The sequence below is a fragment of the Drosophila miranda genome, assembly GCF_003369915.1.
Source record: "Drosophila miranda strain MSH22 chromosome Y unlocalized genomic scaffold, D.miranda_PacBio2.1 Contig_Y1_pilon, whole genome shotgun sequence".
In the NCBI taxonomy this organism is placed as follows: Eukaryota; Metazoa; Arthropoda; class Insecta; order Diptera; family Drosophilidae; genus Drosophila; species Drosophila miranda.
The window spans coordinates 2718342-2738926 of NW_022881603.1; the positions used below are offsets into that span (position 1 = coordinate 2718342).

General features: G+C 44.9%; 1 protein-coding gene across 3 annotated transcripts; it reads left to right on the forward strand.

Annotated features, from left to right (window-relative positions):
- The first annotated feature begins 11227 nt into the window (after nucleotides 1-11227).
- On the forward strand, nucleotides 11228-18076 carry LOC108160004. Of its 3 annotated transcripts, XM_033395618.1 has the most exons (7): nucleotides 11228-11374; nucleotides 12077-12296; nucleotides 13014-13352; nucleotides 13424-14010; nucleotides 15328-16854; nucleotides 16913-17025; nucleotides 17088-18076. In XM_033395618.1, exons 2-7 carry the CDS (start codon nucleotides 12139-12141, stop codon nucleotides 17298-17300), a joined length of 2937 nt encoding a protein of 978 aa, XP_033251509.1. In that variant the 5' UTR covers nucleotides 11228-11374; nucleotides 12077-12138; the 3' UTR covers nucleotides 17301-18076. The 3 variants fall into 3 exon arrangements, with proteins under 3 accessions (XP_033251509.1, XP_033251511.1, XP_033251510.1); XM_033395619.1 differs by lacking the exons at nucleotides 11228-11374; nucleotides 12077-12296 and adding an exon at nucleotides 12777-12879; XM_033395620.1 differs by lacking the exons at nucleotides 15328-16854; nucleotides 16913-17025; nucleotides 17088-18076 and adding an exon at nucleotides 14285-15087 and having other exon boundaries at nucleotides 11246-11374.
- Nucleotides 18077-20585: the final 2509 nt, after the last annotated feature.

Here is a 20585-nt window from a genome sequence, read left to right on the forward strand (position 1 = left end):
AACTGCACGGTATCTACACATTTGCTACACATCTGCTACATAATGGTAGGAAACAGAGGGTATGGAGAAGAGGCAAAACGGCCCAGAAAAGCCAACGCATGCAATGTAAAATCCACCCCTTTTGCCTTATATACCTTGTCCGTACATGCCGAGGTGAGGTCTTTCCCATTCGAAACTAGAACTCATTTTTTCGTGGCATTATTAGCCCACTCAGCCCCCCTCTATTTAAACAGGTAAGCAACTTGAGCTAAATCGCGGATAATAATATTGTTTGCAAATTCTTCGTGGATGTCCATCCTATCCTTCCTCTTTTCGTACAATTATTCTCCCTCTTTACTTAAAAAACAACCATGAAAATCAGAAATACACTGAAAGAGAGCAAATCTCGCGCAGCAAAAAAAGGCTATCGATAATCTCTAGAGCTGCGCGGTAAAGTGGAACTGTTTGAAAGTGATTGAGTGACACGAATAAATGATGCAGGGAAGCACCGAGCTTATGGAAGTTTTATACCCTATGGCAATTTACATTTCCTTTAAAATGGAACTTCAAATATCAATCCTCCTCCTGGATACTTCGCTCGGTCAAACTCGTCATAATTATTATGTAATGCTGGTGTATCTTAACTTTAGGTAGAACGTTCTTTCTTGAAGCTTGTTTTTCTCAATCAATTGGGCAGAGTCTTGTTAACAAGAGATCGGAGGAGTCCATTGATCTGATAAAAACATCTGCTAGTAATTTATTGTTTTTTGATTCTTTTTTCGTCTTTTTTAAATAAAAAAAAACACAGTTGCGCGACCTTTGTTGGGTTTTTTCTTTTCATTATTGGGAGGAGGAAAACTGTTCTATTGTTTGCCCAAACTTAAAACGGTAAATTTCTCTGCTTCAATTGCAATGCTACTGAGCACACTACATATAAAACGCAGATCATATAACCATATCAGAAAGAGTCGAAAATGACTTGCTCCAGCTCACTGTTGGTCCTGCTGTCGATGATGGCGCTGCCGTTCGAAGCTCACGCTCAAAAATTGCAGGCCCACACCCGTCCGAGACCCGGCGGGGGGCATGGTCTGCGAGCGTCAGTTCTACACGCCTGGCGGTCCACCCTTTCTCTGCCGACGCATACCCCTCACCACTGACCACCGAATATGCAGCGGCACCTATTGTCGCTCCGGCCCATACTGTCTGCAGTTGCTGCGAACCTGATTAGAAAATACATATACAGTATGTCAGGAAACTCTTTACACACTGAAAATAAATTACATTTTTTACTTTGGATAAGAAAATAATGGCCTTTGATTCAAATTTATCAAATTTTTTTAATTCATAACCATTCATGGATTAATCTTAAAGTAGTTTTTGAAATATATATACAATTTACATATATATAATATAAATGTACAATGTACATATTCTGTGTTTAATATTTAGTGGACTGGAGTTTGGGGTTTTGACTACGCGTGCGAGAGCGTCACTGTTAGCTTTTTGGAGATATGCAATAGCAACACAATTCTGAGCATAAAAATAGGTACTTAAGCGGTAAAGTACAATGATAAGCATATGAATGGGAGCAGTTAGACTATGAATCTATAGAAGACTGAAATAAGCGGCTAATTTCTCAACAATAATAATACAAACGAGGGGGAACAATGTGAGTTGCTGCGGCGACCGCAACTCTACATTAATACCCGATACATATGTACATACATACAGTCAAGGAAAAAAGTCAACATACAGCACCGATTTTTCAATATTTCGGGTTTTCGCAATGAAAATTAAAAAAGTTGGTATGCCATTATTTAGGACACTTAAAGTTATTATTATTTCAGAAAAAAAACTTAAACAAAAATTATGTATACTAAAGTTACAACGAAAAAACATAAAATGTTCACGGAAAAAAGTGTACATACAGCCTCTATGCTTTTGTATTATAGTCTCAAAGTCATCTTAATATTAATACTTTTTATACTTTTAATATTTGGTTGGTCCACCATTGGCATATTTTACAGCCTGTAGTCGTCGGGGCATCGATGCCACCAAATTTTCGGTTGTTGTGGGCGGAACTTCGGCCCAAGCTCGAATGAGGGCGGCTTTGAGGCTTTCCCGACTGCTGATGTATTACTTCCGTACCAATCTTTCTAAAATGTCCCAAAGATGTTCGATTGGGTTAAGGTCTGGCGATTGGGGTGGTGAACGAAGCTGTCTTGGGGCATAATACAGCAACCAATCACGCACAACATGTGCGGTGTGCTTTGGATCGTTGTCCTGTTGGAAGATCCAACTGCTTCCCAGGCTCAATGTATTCACCGATGTTTCCAAATTTTCTTCCAATATCTTCTTATACTGGAAGCGATCCATATTCCCTTCCACAAACACCAAATTACCTACTCCAGGCGACGCCACCTACCTACTTGAAACAGTGACACATCACAGAAGTCCGGATATAAAATGTTGTTGCTCTAGCTCTTATAGTCTTTGAGCACTAGGCGCTTTATGGGGTCGGAAACGATTCCTTCTGGACGTTACACGCATCCATTTTCACCACAAATCTAATGTACCCCTATACTCCCAATAAATCCAATTATTAAAATTAAGCCAATCAAGTAGGAAATAGATTCACCAATCGTATAAAATTATGTGGGCATGGCTTAATGTTCTATATAGCTAGTAGTATTCAACGGAAGAAAGAAAACGAGGAATATGTAAAATAGAACTTGAATTCGTCAGTATATTTACGGTATATTTTTAAAATGAGACGGTATACTTTGGTATATATCTGAGCGTCGGACGCAGTGCTGCCAGATTTTGAGAGTCTCCATAAGCTAGATTGAAGAAAAAAAATAAGCTAGAATAAGCTAATAATTAAAAAAATAGCTTAAAACATAAAAACACATCAAAATAATGGATACTTTAATTTTGTCGTTATACTTTTTTTATTTTTATTTATTATTTAAGTAATGACATTATTTTTTCCACTTCATTATGCTATGGCCGAGTGCTCAGCAAAGTACAAACAAACCGCAGCCTCCTGCTCCTCTGTTTCTTGAGGACTTTTAAATAAAAGGTATTTTGTTAGTTTGTGCCATGCTTGCATTGGACGTTGTTGACAGCATACAGTTAGCACATTGCGTAGACACTCCTTAAATTCTTCAAAATTTAACCAGAAATTGTGGAAATTTTGATTATAAGACACATTTTTGGCATTTTTATACCCGATACTCAAAATGAGTATTGGGGTACATATATTAGATTTGTGGTAAAAGTGGATGTGTGTAACGTCCAAAAGGAATCGTTTCCGACCCCATAAAGTATATATATTCTTGATCAGCATCAATAGCCGAGTCGATTGAGCCATGTCTGTCTGTCCGTCTGTCCGTCTGTCCGTCCGTCCGTCTGTCCGTCTGTCCGTCCCCTTCAGCGCCTAGTGCTCAAAGACTATAAGAGCGAGTGCAACGATGTTTTGGATCCAGACTTCTGTGATATGTCACTGCTACAAGAATATTTCAAAACTTTGCCCCGCCCACTTCCGCCCCCACAAAAGGCGAAAATCTGTGGCATCCACAATTTCGACGATACGAGAAAACTAAAAACGCAGAATCGTAGAAGATGACTATATCTTCTAGATTGCAAAATCTGAACTAGATCGTATAATTATTATAGCCAGAATCAAGAAAACAATTTCATTTTTTCTCGCCCTGTCTCTCTCTAACACACACGTAGCATAGGCGGCTTTGCTTAGAGTAAAACATTAGCGCCTAGATCTCAGAGACTATAAAAGCTAGAGCCACCAAATTTGGTATCCACACTCCTAATATATCGGACCGAGACGAGTTTGTTTCAAAATTTCGCCACACCCCCTTCCGCCCCCGCAAAGGATGAAAGTCTGGGGATATTCACAAATCTCAGAGACTATTAAGGCTAGAGTAACCAAATTTGGTATCCGCACTCCTGTTAGATCTCACTATAAAACGTATATCTCAAAATTTCGCCCCACCCCCTTCCGCCCCCACAAAGGACGAAAATCTGTTGCATCCACAATATTGAGGATACGAGAAAACTAAAAACGCAGAATCATAGATAATGATCATATATATCAGATTGCTGAATCTGGATCAGATCAGATCATTTTTATAGCCAAAAGGAACAAATCAATTTGCACTGGCTACGCAGCACCCGACGTCACGCTCAGACTGATTTTCTGTCTCTCTCGCACGCACTCCTTGTCGTGTCGTTTAATATTAGCGGCGTCTGCCGGAGGAGAGCCATACTGACTTAGTATCGGGTATAACTGTAGAGTTGCGGTCTCCGCAGCAACTCACAACGTTCCCCCTCGTTCTTTCTGTTTTGTTCTATGGAAATATAAATATAATATAAAGAATATAAAGTTTAAATTAAATAAATGTATTTGCGAAAAGTAATGCAAGATACCGCACGATACCACTTCCATTCCACTTGATTCCCTCTGACACTAATACCCAACTGCTTAAGAACTATTAAAGCCGCCGGCGTGCTCAATTCAATTTGGGTTCGTTGGTATGGTCCGGCGATCCGCAATCGTCGGCTATGATACCTAGTAATGTACATTTGCCGAACGAGATTCTTTTCCTAGATGACTGTTCTAGTATGGGCTTATCCCAAGTAAATAATGTTTTTAATAGGCTAAATAAGATTTTAGACTTAATTATACCCGATACTCAAAATGAGTATTGGGGTATATTAGATTTGTGGTAAAAGTGGATGTGTGTAACGTCCAGAAGGAATCGTTTCCGACCCCATAAAGTATATATATTCTTGATCAGCATCAATAGCCGAGTCGATTGAGCCCTGTCTGTCTGTCCGTCTGTCCGTCCGTCCGTCCGTCCGTCCCCTTCAGCGCCTAGTGCTCAAAGACTATAAGAGCTAGAGCAACGATGTTTTGGATCCAGACTTCTGTGATATGTCACTGCTACAAAAATATTTCAAAACTTCGCCCCGCCCACTTCCGCCCCCACAAAGGACGAAAATCTGTGGCATCCACATTTTTAAAGATACGATAAAACCAAAAATGCAGAATCGTAGAAGATGACTATATGTTCTAGAGTGTAAAATCTCAACCAGATCGTATAATTATTATAGCCAGAATCAAGAAAACAATTTCATTCTTTCGCTCTGTCTCTCTCTAACACACAGGTTTCATCGTCGGCTTTGCCAATTGCAAAATATGAGTTCAAGGATCTCAGAACCTATAAGAGCCAGAGCAACCAAATTTGGTATCCACACTCCTGTGATATCTGACCTTGACCGTTTCGTGTCCAAATTTCGACACACCCCCTTCCGCCCCGGCAAAGGACGAAAATCTGGGGCATCCACAAATCTCAGAGACTATTAAGGCTAGAGTAACCAAATTTGGTTATCTCAGAATTTCGCCCCACCCCCTTCCGCCCCCCCAAAGAACGAAAATCTGTTGCATCCACAATATTGCACATTCGAGAAAACTAAAAACGCAGAATTATAGATAATGACTATATCTATCAGATTGCTGAATCTGGATCAGATCGGATCATTTTTGTAGCCAAAAGCAAGAAATCAATTTGCAGTGGCCACGCAGCGCCCGACGTCACGCTCAGACTGATTTTCTGTCCGATACTGACTTAGTATCGGGTATAACTGTAGAGTTGCGGTGTACGCAGCAACTCACAACGTTCCCCCTCGTTTCTTCTTTCTTTAGCTCAAATTTTGAGCCATACGCAGCTTGGCACAGTTTCGATGTCTTCAACTCTATACCCTCGGTGGTCAATATTCGTACACTCGATGTATCGGAAGAGGACATTTTGGTGGCAATTGATGAATTCGATAATTCTAATAAACCCGACTGTGATGGCATTTCTGCCTTCCTGCTTCGCAACTGTGTTGTAGCGTTCTGTGAACCTCTCAAAATTCTATTCACAAATTCGCTGTTAACGGGTCAGTTTATTGGTAAGTGGAAAGCTGCCACGATTACGCCAATTTTTAAGAGAGGTACCAAAAATCTCATTTCCAATTATAGACCAATTGCCAAACTCAGCAATGTTTCAAAACTTCTAGAGCGAATCATTGCCAGAAAAATCACCTTCCTCATGAAATCCTACATTAGCCCAAATCAGCATGGTTTCATGCCGGGTAGATCAACAACCACTAATCTCATTGCTTTCAGTAATTTCTGCACTCGTGTCTTTGAAATGCACTCTCAAGTCGACGTTGTGTATACTGACTTTGCTAAAGCCTTTGACAAAGTCTCCCACTGGGCTTTAATAGCCAAGCTGCATCGGTTGAGGATTCATTCCTGCCTGCTCAGTTGGTTTAGGTCGTATCTTGAGCGGCGAGAGTATGTCGTATTGATAAATGGAAAGCCTTCGGCCCCATTCTTGGCTACTTCCGGCCTTCTACAGGGAAGTGCACTTGGTCCACTTCTGTTCTTAATTTTTATTAACGACATATGTCTCAGCATTCAAGCTTCTGAGCATCTGCTTTATGCTGATGATCTTAAAATCTTCCGATCTGTCAAAACCTTAGGCGATAGTATCCTTCTGCAGCGCGACCTGGATAGAGTTGCTCGTTGGTGCAGACTTAATTCGCTCCCACTCAACATTAGTAAATGTTACTTTGTTTCTTTTAGCAAGCGTGTCTTTAATGTGCTGGCCTCATATTCAATAGATGGCCATCCTCTCTTAAAGCAGACGGAGATACTTGACCTCGGGGTCTTATTTGACTCTAGATTTCTGTTTGCAGGGCATATGAATTTAATATTGCCAAAAGCCTATGCAATGTTCGGCTTTGTTAAGCGCAATTCATCCCAATTCAAGGACCCATATACAAGGCTCAGTCTGTACGCATTCCTTGTGCGCTCGCTCCTTGAGTACGCTTCCATGGTCTGGAATCCCACCGGGGTCGTCCAAATTTCGCGCATCGAACGACTCCAAAGAAAGTTTCTGAAATTTGCACTCCAGCCTCTGCCATTTTCCATTCCGATGCCGTCCTATGAGTGCAGATGTCGCCTCGTGCATCTCTCCTCTCTCGAGGATCGTAGGACCATTGCGGCTCAAATATTTATTTTTGACCTTTTAGTGGGTAATATCGATTGCCCTGACCTACTTAGTAGGATTAGCTTCACTACGCCCGCCAGGAGCCTCAGGACCCATGCACCCTTTGCAGTTGATCTCCACCGGACCAATTATGGCTTTCATGAGCCCATCAGTAGGGCGCTTCGGCAGCACAATGCGCTGCCAGCTGGAATGCGCTTTGACTTTTGCCAGGGGAAGGGAGCCGTCAGACGGTTGCTTGTGGATTTCTTCCTGCTACATAATTAATTTACTAATGTTATTTTTTTTATTTGTTAATATAGAAATAAGTTAGCCTAGCCAGTTAAGGATTTTTTGATTCCGTTGGCGAATAATAAATAAATAAATAAATTCTTGGTCTCTGTGATAAAACAATAAACTGAAAAATTTCGTTGTGATAGCCTTAAACAGATACTGACTAGATTCTGCATTCATTGGCGACTTAGATGACAAATATTTCTTCAATTCTATAATATCCTTTTCCCCAGTGTATGCAGAATGTTGCCCATTCCGTTCCTATTATGTAATGGTAATGATTGGAACTGCAATGTTCTGCGAAAATTAGCCCTACCATCCCGGCTGAGCCACTTTAATAGCCGAAAGCTGAAGACATTCGGACAGTCGCTAAAAGTGAAATACAAATACAAAAAAAACCGCAATTATTGGGCAATATCAACAAGACACATCCGGACATGCTTGTCGCAGCCGTTTTCTGTCCATCAAAATACTTGGCAGGGTACTCGCCATGTTTGGTCAGTTTAAAGTACCCGGACTTGTACTAAATTTTGTATTGATGAGTAACTTTTAATATGTGTTTGATATAGACCACATGTTAGTCGGGTACCCTTTTCCACAGCTTCAAATAAGTCGTACGGAAAAATATGGAAACGGGTTTGGTAACTGAATCGGGTTGGAAACGGAAACGGCCAATAATAAAATCGTCAAAAGTGTGTTTCAATGTTATTATCCTCAAATTCGATGCGCCGCATTTTCTTTTTTAAAATCGTTTCAAATCTGCTTGGATAACAGAATTTGAATATTAATTCAATTAAATTAAATTAAATATAAATATTTTCACACGTATTCTGCGAGCAGTGGCTCTGGCATGTGGCCTTTGTAGCTCCTGCTGTTGCTGCAGTGGGTACTGCGGGCAGTGCGTGGGCCACGGCGGGAATGTTCGCCGTGTTGTGCGATACTTTGGTATAGCAATTCGATTCCTACTATAGTTTAATTTTTTCTTATCCCGCGCCGCAGGACGGCCACTCGTGGGCCACCTCTCCTTGGGCTCTCCAGGAAAGAGATCAAGTACCTCCCTCATGCCTCCTGCAATCTGTGAACGGGAGATCGAATTCCAATGTGTTGTAATAAGTTCGTACTCCGTCGCAGATCAGCCTTTTGTGTGGCTCTCTCACCGGCATTCGAGTCTTGCTAAATTGTTTGCACACACGTTTGGTCCGGGGGAAGACAGCAATATTTTCAGCAGGGGGGAAGCCCTGCCGTGTGCCGTTCCGAGTCGTGCCCCAGTTTTTGGAGAGGCGACGTCGGTGCTACCGTGAGTGCCTGCTGGTCTTGCAGTTGCAATTGCTGGGGCGTCTGCTGTTGGTTCCTGCTTCTGCTTCCTCCAGAGCCTCCCAGGATATCGTTGATGGAATGCTTTGTGTTCATCTGCTGCTGCTGGTGGTGGCTCCCACATGGGCTGTGTGGTGGCAGACCAGGCCACCAGGGCATTCCAACGACGGGATAGAGGGGATGCTGGCCAGGGACCTGCGGCCAGGTAAGGGCTGTCCAGGAGTGAAGGGGCGGCGGCGTCCAGGTGTTGGAGCTGCTGCGGCAGACCGGAAGTCAACAAGTTCAACACAGACTAAAGAAGATTCTCGAACAAAAGGTTCGTTTCTTTTATTAACTTCAACTTTATGCGAATGAGCCGTTCGTTTTAATCCTCGACGAGCTGCATGTTTGTTAGGAAAGGGAATGCTGCCAATGCCCTGTGCTGTGGGACAGCATTGACCCGCGCAAAAATTTGGCGAAGGAGTACACTGAAACTTAGGATGGATTTGGGGCCACTGCTGATCTATGGCAACAACAGAGATTTAAACATAAGCTTGATTCATATTTATTTCGAAGGATGATATGATGCGATGCGAGTGCAGAAAGTCTACGCCGGTTAGGAGCTCAAGCGAGAGACGCTACCATGATCGGGATCCCACACAATAGCTAGATAATGCTCATGGCAGGAAGTGGGACATGTGGACGCGGTAAGGGAACCGTTTTCCCAGATTCGTAGATCTGGTAGATACGGTTATTCTCAATAATTCTGCGCTTTTAGTTTTCTCGTATCATTTAACTAGATACTGGATACAAAATTAAGTTTCTCTAGCCTTTAAAGTCTCTGGGATCTAGACGCTCATCGGTTCGCACAGACGGACATACATACATGGCTAAATCCATTCGGCTATTGATGCTGACCAAGAATATAAATACTTTATGAGGTCGGAAAAAATTAAAATTATCTAGCCTTGAAGGAAAGTGATTCATCAACCGGATAAAATTATGAGTTCGGAACTGAGGGTTATTCTTCATCGGCTTAACTCAGGCTGTTGAGCTGTTTCAATTGAGCGTTTTATTGGTAGATTAAGTGGGTTCAGGTGAAGAGGCGACTCTGAGTAAATGCTTAAAGTACGCTTGTAAACATCAAATAAAACTTCCCATTACATTTTTATACCCGATACACAAAATGAGTATTGGGGTATATTAGATTTGTGGTAAAAGTGGATGTGTGTAACGTCCAGAAGGAATCGTTTCCGACCCCATAAAGTATATATATTCTTGATCAGCATCAATAGCCGAGTCGATTGAGCCCTGTCTGTCTGTTTGTCTGTCCGTCTGTCCGTCCGTCCGTCTGTCCGTCCCTATCAGCGCCTAGTGCTCAAAGACTATAAAAGCTAGAGCAACGACGTTTTATATCCGGTCTTCTGTGATATGTCACTGCTACAAGTATATTTCAAAACTTTGCCCCGCCCCCTTCCGCCCCCACGAAGGGCGAAAATCTGTGGCATCAACAAATTCAAAGATACGAGAAAACAGAAAACGCAGAATCGTAGGAGATGTCCATATCTTCTAGAGAGCAAAATCTGAACCAGATCGTATTATTATTATAGCCAGAATCAAGAAAACAATTTCATTCTTTCTCGCTCTGTCTCTCTCTAACACACAGGTTTCATGGTCGGTTTTGCCAATTGCAAAATATGAGTTCAGGGATCTCAGAACCTATAAAAGCCAGAGCAACCAAATTTGGTATCCACACTCCTGTGATATCGGACCTTGACCGTTTCGTTTCAAAATTTCGCCACACCCCCTTCCGCCCCCGCAAAGGACGAAAATCTGTGGCATCCACAAATCTCAGAGACTATTAAGGCTAGAGTAACCAAATTTGGTACACACACTCCTTTAAGATGTCACTATAAAACGTATATCTCAAAATTTCGCCCCACCCCCTTCCGCCCCACAAAGGACGAAAATCTGTTGCATCCACAATATTGAGGATACGAGAAAACTAAAAACGCAGAATCATAGATAATGATCATATATATCAGATTGCTGAATCTGGATCAGATCAGATCATTTTTATAGCCAAAAGGAACAAATCAATTTGCACTGGCTACGCAGCACCCGACGTCACGCTCAGACTGATTTTCTGTCTCTCTCGCACGCACTCCTTGTCGTGTCGTTTAATATTAGCGGCGTCTGCCGGAGGAGAGCCATTCTGACTTAGTATCGGGTATAACTGTAGAGTTGCGGTCTCCGCAGCAACTCACAACGTTCCCCCTCGTCGGCATTTTCTCTTATGTAAATGTGCAAACAATACTGTACATTTATACTACAAATTGGATGATATACCAAAATATGAACAAGAAATATGATTTTTATCAGTTTTCTCGCTAAAAATTAAACAATATTACAAAAAAAAAAAAAAAAAATACATTTTTTTGTACTAATTATTTTAAGCTAAAATAAGCTAAATGAACTTTTAAATAAGCTAGATTTCAAGCTATAAGCATTTCAAATATTTGTCAAGCTATTTGGTTTTAAAATAAGCCAAATCTAGCTTAAAATAAGCTAAAATGGCAGCACTGGTCTGACGGCATGTTTTAACATTTTGTTAGCATTTTTTTTCGCCGATAGTAGACGTGAGTTTTACGCTTCTGTGTTATTCTAAAAAACGGCGCGGCCCTTGCAAATATCCTAAACATTGTATTAAACTTTAAATCCACCAAGTGCGATATAAACTGTATGTGTAAAAAGTAAGTGCAAAATGCGCCATACATGTTTAAGCATGTTGAGATTGTTTCGAGAGTGTTTGTGTGTGTACGTGCTTCCGTTTTTCACCTAAACCGCCGCTGTCGACGCTACTAGTGACGCGGCTATGGAAAACTTGCTTAGGTTTTCATGTTAAACGAAATCTGCGTGCGCTCAGAACGAATATTTGGGCAATTTGTATTGATTATTCTCCTGGTAGGCAGCCTGTACTTGCCTCTTCCCACCCCTCTTTCCACTTATGTCTGTGAAATTTTCCTTTCTGCTGAGAATTAAAGAGAAATCACTTTTTCGCCGCAATCCACGGTCACTGACAAGCTATTCGCAATTCGAAATGGCTCTTGCTTTATTTTTAGACTGAATCTTTCTAGCCCCCAGCCTGCCTACACTAACCCCTACCTACCCATTGCATTCTAATTAAAAACCAGGCACTGTGCTCATTTCAACACGCATCGCATTGCATAATTTAATGCTCATGCTTTGGGAGGGAGCTTCTGTAGGTAGCTCGGCCCATTCCCCGTTGTGAAAAAGCACTCGAGCATAGAAGTTAACTACAAATTAGCCATAAAGTAGTATGTCAAATATTTCGTCATTACGGTCTCTTAGGAGATATTCGTTGTGTTGTGGGTCTGTCTGCCCAATACAAAAACCTTTTAATGTTTATTTCCATTTTACCATTCCGTTTGCAGCCAACCAATACAAGCAACCTTCAGCTGGCCCTAAGACATTTGAGAAGCAGCAGAATCTAATCATGTGCGATGATACGTACCAGATAGAGACGCGACGTCGTTCGCGTTCCAAGACCCCCTTCCTTCGCTCCAGTTGCGATCATGAGAATTGCGAGCATGCTGGCGAGGAGGGACATTTGCTTCACCAGAAGAAGAAGTCGGCGCAGGCTCCCAATGTGCAGTGAGTATGGCCGAATGGGGGAAGGGTTGTTCTCCCTTCCCAAAATATACCTAATTACAGCATTTGCTTATCACTCAACATGCCATTGCTATCAGCAGTCTAGAATACTCTTCGGGTGGGCAGTGGAAGTAAATGGAGTTTCTTCGGCATGTGGCCCAGGCACGCGAGTCTCAACAATCGTTGGGGCAGCATCGCAACCATAGCAATAACCCCATACAGTGTGTCTGCTTGTGGCGGTGTTTGTGTCCATGATTGTTATTTACACTCGACGCGAAATTCAATTTCGAAACGGCCAGAGCCAGAGCAGGCTGGCAAATGAAAACGAAGGCAAATCCCCATGTTTGTCTGTGTGTGTGCGTTTGCCGTACAGGGTGTGTTCGGCTGTGGTATGCGTAGCTTTACTCGGCTTTGGCGCGCATTTTTACCGTGTAGTTGATGAATCAAATAAACTTCGTCGTCGTTTCGTTGATGACGACATCTGGCAGTCTCAGCAACATGCTCTGGGCTGGCCATCATAGATTCGTTTTCACGTTTTAGCCACAAAACCCAGCATGCTGGGGCGGACGGACATTAAACACTGAAGGTCAGAGCAGCTCATGAGCATATTATTATATTAATGTTTTGATACGTCGTTGTAGAAATGCTTTACACAGTTTCGGAGTGGAGATATTGCCGCCAAACCTTACTAAACAGCTTTCTATATCCCACCACTTGCAGTACGATCATCGAGGAGAGTGTCGTGGTGGAGTCCAGCATCAGCAAAAAGGGACGGAACAAAGCATTTGCCCAGATGACCTCCGACTTTCCGGCCGATGACATTACTCCGGACGCTAAGCGCAAACAGACCTCGACCACCACAACGGTCACGTCAATCACCACCAACAGAATGGGTGCCACATCGACCCCCCACAATAAGATCCAAGTGGCGACCAAGCAAAATGTGCTGAACACCGCCCGGGAGCAGCTGAACAGCAGCAAGCGCTCGAACGGCTCCCACAGTACGGTGGATCCCAGCGTCGCCTACATCGAGTACAAAAATGCTGGCGAATATTGGAAGTTAGTAGAGGATTGAGCTTGGAGTTTTCCTGCTCCTACAGTGACCTAACGAAATCTGCTCTCTTTTCCAGCAATACACCCAAGACGGACTACACATATTCACAGCTGTCCCCACATCGCCGCCAATTGGCCCCAGGTGTTGTGGCCATGCCCAATATGTCTCGTCGTAGCCTCCCCAACCATGATGCCCGTGTGAACTTAATGGTCCAGCAGAATCCGGACCAGGAAGAGCTCATCCGTCGGCGCTACCAGTCGAGGAAAACGCACTACTTGAACTACGATTCGGCAGACGAGCTGGACGCCACAACGTTTGGACAGCAGCAAAAGCAGAGCTTTTGGCTGGTCCGTCTCATCCAAGTCGTCCTGAGCACCGTCACGACCATGTGGACGCGCATCACCAACATTTCGGCCACAGAGACGAATGCGTATCAAACCTATTACGCCAGGCAGCAAAGGAATCAAGAACGCAGTGTGCTAGGAAGGGTTGGCCATGCCATTGGCGACAGTCTGTCGAGTCTTCTGCGATTCGTCTATCTGTTCGTTGGATCGGTACTGAGTCTGGACACGTGGCTGCTGAGATCTTCGGATGCGGAAAACAAGTCGAAGAAGCGTTTTCTCATACTGCTGCTGATCTTGCTGCCCTTGCTGCTGCTGACGGGTGGGTAGAGCTGTGCTACACATTTGCCGGAGGTTAAGTAAAATATATGTGAGCGTGCGCCCTGACCTTGAATTGGGTCGACAACTAGTGCCATATGCATAGAGTCGACCACTATTGGATTTATTTATACGCGCGACTGAACGTTGTGGAGAGCAACACGTTTGCATTGATTTACATAGATCTACAAATAGCCATGGCCACGGGCCACGTGCATATATATTTTACTTTGGCCATTTCCAACAGACCAATGACTAATGTGCTTCGCCTTTTGCAGGTCTGTTCTATTACCTCCATCCCAACGAAACTTGCCCACCCAAGTCCCTGTCCGAATACACGTTCACCTTCCCCAAGATCAATGTCGGTGACTACCTGAACCAGGCGCAGTACGAATCGGTGCGATCGCAGGCCGCCGAGCAGGCGGTCCGCGTGCGTGACTGGGCCTACGACTATCTGCTGAATTTGAAAACTATCGGCCAGAACGTGGCAGCTCTCGGACGCCAGTTTTAGGGAGTTTTAGGGAACATCTTGAGCAGCTATCGTGCCGCTTTATTTATGAGCTGCTGCAGCAGCTGCTTTCTTGATAGATAAACTCTCTCTGTCTCTTTCTCTCTCTGTCCATATCTGATCGTGGATATGTGTTAACTTTACGATCAATTGAAGTACAAATTAAAAAGCATTTGACTCATTTTCTTACGGCTTGTCAGTCCGGTTCGTCCACAAGTTGGTCTATTTTTGTTGAGTTTTTTTTTTCCTGCACATTGACTGTCCATACATATAAAACCCCTTTCCATTTCCCCACATCACTAACCCACACAATTCCCCCAACAACATCAAACAAAATGCAAAATCACAGGCTGATGGAAGAAGGATAGAGGTCGCCGCCACCTATACATATTGCAGATTTTTTTTGTAAAATGATTTACATTCATTCACATGCACCGAACATGTGTGTGCCTCAAACAATTTATAATTGTTGTCGGACAACGTTAATTGTAATTTGTTCACTGTTTGTTGTGTAAGAGTCTTGTACAAAAGAATAAACTGCAAACGATTTCATGCAAAACATCAAGACAAGAAGAATCGGTTGTTTTATTTGCCATTTGATGGAATCATGCGAAATGGTAAGTAGACACGACAAGCAATATTAGTTGGCCAGAACCGAACTCTATCCTTCTGCATTTCTTCATGTGTTGGCATTCCCCAAAAATCTAATTTCCCCCGTAGCCCATGCCCTGAATATCTAAAAACTGTGGGGGAAACCGGAATGTAGAAGGACTGCCAACTAATAATGCCTTGTTTCGCTTTATCTTTGGCCAGCCTGGTCGCTGTTGCAGGAGGATCAGCAACTCAGCTACGTTCAACATGTCCAGGCCCTGCTGCCGCTGCCTCTGACTTTGCTGGCCACGTGGCGTGGGCATCTGTCCAGTGCCACAGCCTCGCTGAAGTCTCTGCTGGAGCTGCCTTTGGTGCCCAGGGCTCCTGAAGAAGCCGAAACCATCAAGTCGAACATGGCGGGCATACAGCAGAGCATACGGAAATCCCTTACCGCCGAGGAATACGAGAATATTCTGAATCACGTCAACAGCTATGTCCAGCAGCTGGTGGAGCTGAAACTCCAGCAGCAGCAGCAGTATACGCAGAGAGAGCAGCAGCTTTCGCCTCAGCAGATTCACATTATCGTTCAGCTGATGAAGCAGAACCTCCAGGATTTTACTGCCAAGGCGGAGCTTAGTGAACAGGATCTGAATGATTTGGCCGCCAAACTGAAGCTGGAGCTGAAAAGGTCGGACGACTGGCAGCCGGAGGCGAGACTGTCGACAGCTAACCTGGAGGAGATCAACAGGCTGATCAAGGCTGAAGTTAACCTACAGGAATCCCACTACACGCTAGTGCTGGAGAAAATCGATTGGGGAGCTTTACTGGAACGTATTTTAGGCTCCCCAAAGATGGCCGACTACGTGGACGGACGAATTAATCTGGCCCTACAGGAGGAGAAGGTGCTGAAAGACGGCTCCGGCTCGCATCCCACCGAACAACAAATCGATCAGCTGAACAAGGAGATCGCCTTCATCAAGCTGGCCCTCTCCGACAACCAGGCCGAGAATACAAATCTACAACAGTCCATCAGCAGACTGAAGATCGGTCAGGAGGATCTGTTGGAGCGCATGCAGCAGCATGAACTGGCTAGCGATCAGCGATTCAGTTTACTGCTGGCCGAGATCGAAACCAAGCTGGCAGCCCTAAACGACTCCCAGTTTGCCCTGCTCAACAAACAGATTAAACCCTCACTGGTCGAGATTCTAGGATTCAAACAATCGGCCATGGGAAGTGGCAAGGACGGGCCCAAGCTGGACGACATCGATCTGCAGAATTGGGTGCGCAGTGTGTTCGTGGCCAAAGACTATCTGGAGCAGCAGCTACTGGAGCTCAACAAGCGCACCAACAACAACATCCGCGACGAGATTGAACGCTCCAGCATCGTGCTGATGGGCGAAATTAGTGAGCGGCTCAAGAGCGAGATTCTGCTGGCCGTCGAGGCCAAGCATAATGAAAGTAGTTCTTCTCTCGAGGGGGAAATCGGCGAGGAGGCAGTGCGTCAGATAGTCAAGGCCGTTCTAGCTACGTACGATGCTGACAAGACGGGCCTCGTGGACTTTGCCCTGGAATCGGCAGGTGGACAGATCCTGTCCACACGCTGCACCGAGAGCTATCAGACCAAAACAGCCCAGATATCGGTTTTTGGGATTCCGCTGTGGTATCCCACCAACACGCCCCGTGTGGCCATCTCGCCCAATGTCCAGCCTGGCGAGTGCTGGGCCTTTCAGGGGTTCCCCGGATTTCTAGGCAAGTCCTTACCTCTAATTCGACCCTGAAAAACCTTACATTGGCCATTATCTTACAGTTCTTAAGCTAAACTCCTTGGTGTATGTCACTGGGTTTACACTGGAGCACATTCCCAAAAGTCTGTCGCCCACAGGACGAATTGACTCTGCGCCACGTAACTTTACCGTTTGGGTAAGTGAGAAATCTCATTTAAAAGTTGGCATAATTCATTTCAGATTCATTTGATTCCTCAGGGGCTGGATCACGAGAAGGACCAGGACCCAGTGCTGTTCGGTGAGTACGAGTACCAGGACAATGGCGCCTCCCTGCAGTACTTTACCCTGCAGAACCTGGAAATCCAACGGCCCTACGAAATTGTTGAGCTGCGCATCGAGACAAATCATGGCCAGCCGACCTACACATGCCTCTACCGGTTTCGAGTGCATGGCAAGCCGCCAGCCTCTTAAGTCTGTCTCTGCCGCCGTCCCACCCACCCCCCACCACTCTCCACTCCCCAGTCTAGTGACCTAAGTTCAGTCAGGTGTACATAATATCTGTGCCTTAAGAAGGAAAACTCAACAATATATCGCCGCGAGGGAATGGAAGAACGGATCCAAAGCGCCCTCTTTACTTATGCTACATCTAAGGCTATAGTTTGTAAGTGTTGTTGTATCATATCGTAGATGGATGAGTGATAGCCAATCCGATAGGAGCAGTTTGTACATACATACCTAGGTGAATAGGTCCAGGCAAGGTCCTATAATATTTTTTTTCAGATCTACATTGTCTTAAACTCGTGTCATCAGTTCCTTTCAGCCTCTTCCCCGAATAACAAATTTAAGGATATATTTGATCATGTTTGCCATTTGAATATCGTTTTAAGGTCAGTCATGGCTCGTCAAAGCCGCACACACTTTCTACAAATCATACATTTAAGCTATCACTAAGTTATGCTACCTTGAGTGGAACATTGCAATAGCGTCGAATTACAAAGTCCCAGATAAAATTCTCACACTTGGATGGAATGCACAAATATATATACCAATCTCCATTTCAAGCTACCCGTGTATACGTTCTAGATAAGATTAAAGAGCGATCCCAAAAATAGTTGTTAGTTTGGCCTAAAAACTCTTTCTATGCTTGTTTTGCTTGTAAGTTCACTTAATTGGCACAGTTTAACGGCATGCCGCTTTTTCATCAAAGACTATCCTATTTTTTACAATAAATGCATTGCACGGAGTAATTAAAACGTTATCTTAGTCGAGAGCGGAGGGAGAATGAATGGCTGTCAAAGCCATTAGCAGGCAAGTAATTAGCGTGTCCGGCTGCATCACGGCTTTTTTTCAGGGATCTACGCTCAGAGTACAATAAACACGGGAAGTTTAAAAAATGCAAGAAATTCTACTTACAGAACTCGCTGAGAGCACACAATAGTGTGCTGTTGTACGACCCTCTGTCTTTATATTTAACCATCGTTATCCATCTTCCTTTTTTTATAATTAAAGAAAATTATCCTTCACTGCTCTTCGTACTGGAACACTGATTATTGTCCTAATTTCGCATTATTTATTAGACACAAGTCTGGAAATCCATTTCCCCCCGCTTTCTGGCTGGCTGGCGCATTCGCAGAGCTTCTGCTTGGCTAGTAGTTTGATATGAGTTGAGTCGACAACAAGATAAACAAGATGTCGTATAAATTGCAATTTGAGTGAGTCGTGTCAAAGGAACCGAAAACGAAGGCATGCACTTAATTAAGAGACCTCGGGCTGACAGTGTGCGGAGCTGGAACAGAGGGATGGAATGCCTTGTATAATTTTGGGCAAAATATGCACGTGGATGAAATTGCACTAAGTAGAATACGTCCTGGGTTGGCATTCGGCAAATGTTTGAGATGCCCGGGCCAGGACAAAGGCCCTGGGCTTTTGTGTTCCTTGACTCGCGTCTAAATTACAGGCATTGCTCACGTGTTTGGCGTAATTACAAACAGAGCTCCTACCATTCACCTATATACACACACACACACACACACACACACACACACACACACAGAGCCTCCCGGCGAGCCGCTGCCTGTCGCAGGAGGCGACAAAACACGGCATCAAGGCCGAGACCAGTACAGCCTTGATTATAAAACTGGAAACACCGGCACGGAAAGACGTTTTTGGGGTGACGGCGTCAGTATTCTAGAACTTCAGTAAGCGGAGTGAAATCCTGCTGAAATAGCTTCTAGGCTAATGCTGAGGCCGCCCCCGTCCCGTTAAAAACTGGCAGTTCTCCTAGGTACGCTTCCTGATTCGTCGCCATTAAGTTGGTGGTGCTGGCTCGGTTGAGCAACGCTCCCGACTAGCTCGGATCCGGCTCTGAACTCTTGACCCCGTGAAGGCAAGAGTCAACCCTAGCATGGCCTCACTGCATGCATAGACAACCATGGGATTAATAACGCGACTGCGCAAGCGAACAGGAACAACGACCCGGGAGTTGGGACCCATTAGAATGGAAACACCACAATCACAACCAAAAATTACAGAGGACGAAAACGCATTCACGAGGAGTGCAAGGATGGCAAGATCACCGGTGGAGGTGAGACCTGCGGGAGAAGCAGCAGTAGCAGTCCAGGAGCGGACCCAAAAAGATCGGAACAAAAAGGAGCTACAACAGAAGGAGCAGACCCAGATGGAGCAGACCCAGATAGGGCAGACCCAAACGGAGCAGACCCAGAAGGGGCAGAGCAGCACGGCGCTACGCGATCTCGGGCAAGAAATTGCAAACCTGGTGGAGATGCTGGAAGACGGGAAGAGGCGCTCCATCCACCAGCCGATGAGGGACTCCATTGAAAGCATCCGAGCGCTCTACGAGCTGGTGGCCATCCGTACCCACCAGTCCTCCCAAACTTCGCCGTTGGACAGCGGTGGAGGCAAAAAGGAAGCAGGAAAATGGGAAAGCACCGAAAAACAAGAGGAGCAAAGGGGTGGACACCCAGACGAAAACCTGCGCGGTTGGAGTGGATGCGAAAACTCCAACTCCAGGAGATAACGACACAGGGGAGACACCGACGGCGCCTCCGAACAGGGAGTGGAGGAAAGTTGATAGAAGGCCGAGAGTAAGGAAGCCCAAGCCTTCTAGGGTGATGACGGAGAAGGCACGCCCGGATGCCATCATCATAGCGGCGAAAGACCCGAGCAGCTACGCAGAGATTCTGCGAAAGGTAAAAGGAGACGAGAAGCTACAAGGGCTAGGAGAGGCGGTGGCAAGAATCCGCCGCACCCAAAAGGGGGAACTCCTGCTCCAGCTCAGCAAATCAGGAGAGGAAACCTCGTCCTTCCAGAGTCTGGTCGGAGAGTCGCTAGGGGACGCAGCAGAGGTCCGCGCCCTCCAACTTGGACGAGGTGACCACCAAGGAGGAGATAAGGGACGCCCTCATGTCCCAGATCCAGTTGGCAAACGTGGCACTGGACGACATATCAATAAGGAGAGGGTACGGACAGACGCAGATTGCAACTGTCCGACTTCCGACAGAGGACGCCCGCAGGGCACTCAAAATAGGAGGACTGAAGGTCGGCTGGGTAAGAGGCAGACTTAGGGAAAGGGTCAGCGTCACCAAATGCTTCCGCTGCATGGAGTTCGGCCACATGGCCAGACAGTGTAGGAGCGATGTAGATCGTTCTAAGCTGTGCCGGAGATGCGGGAAGGAGGACCACCTTGCAAAAGACTGCGACAAGGACCCCCAGTGCATGTTCTGCAAGGGAAAGAAG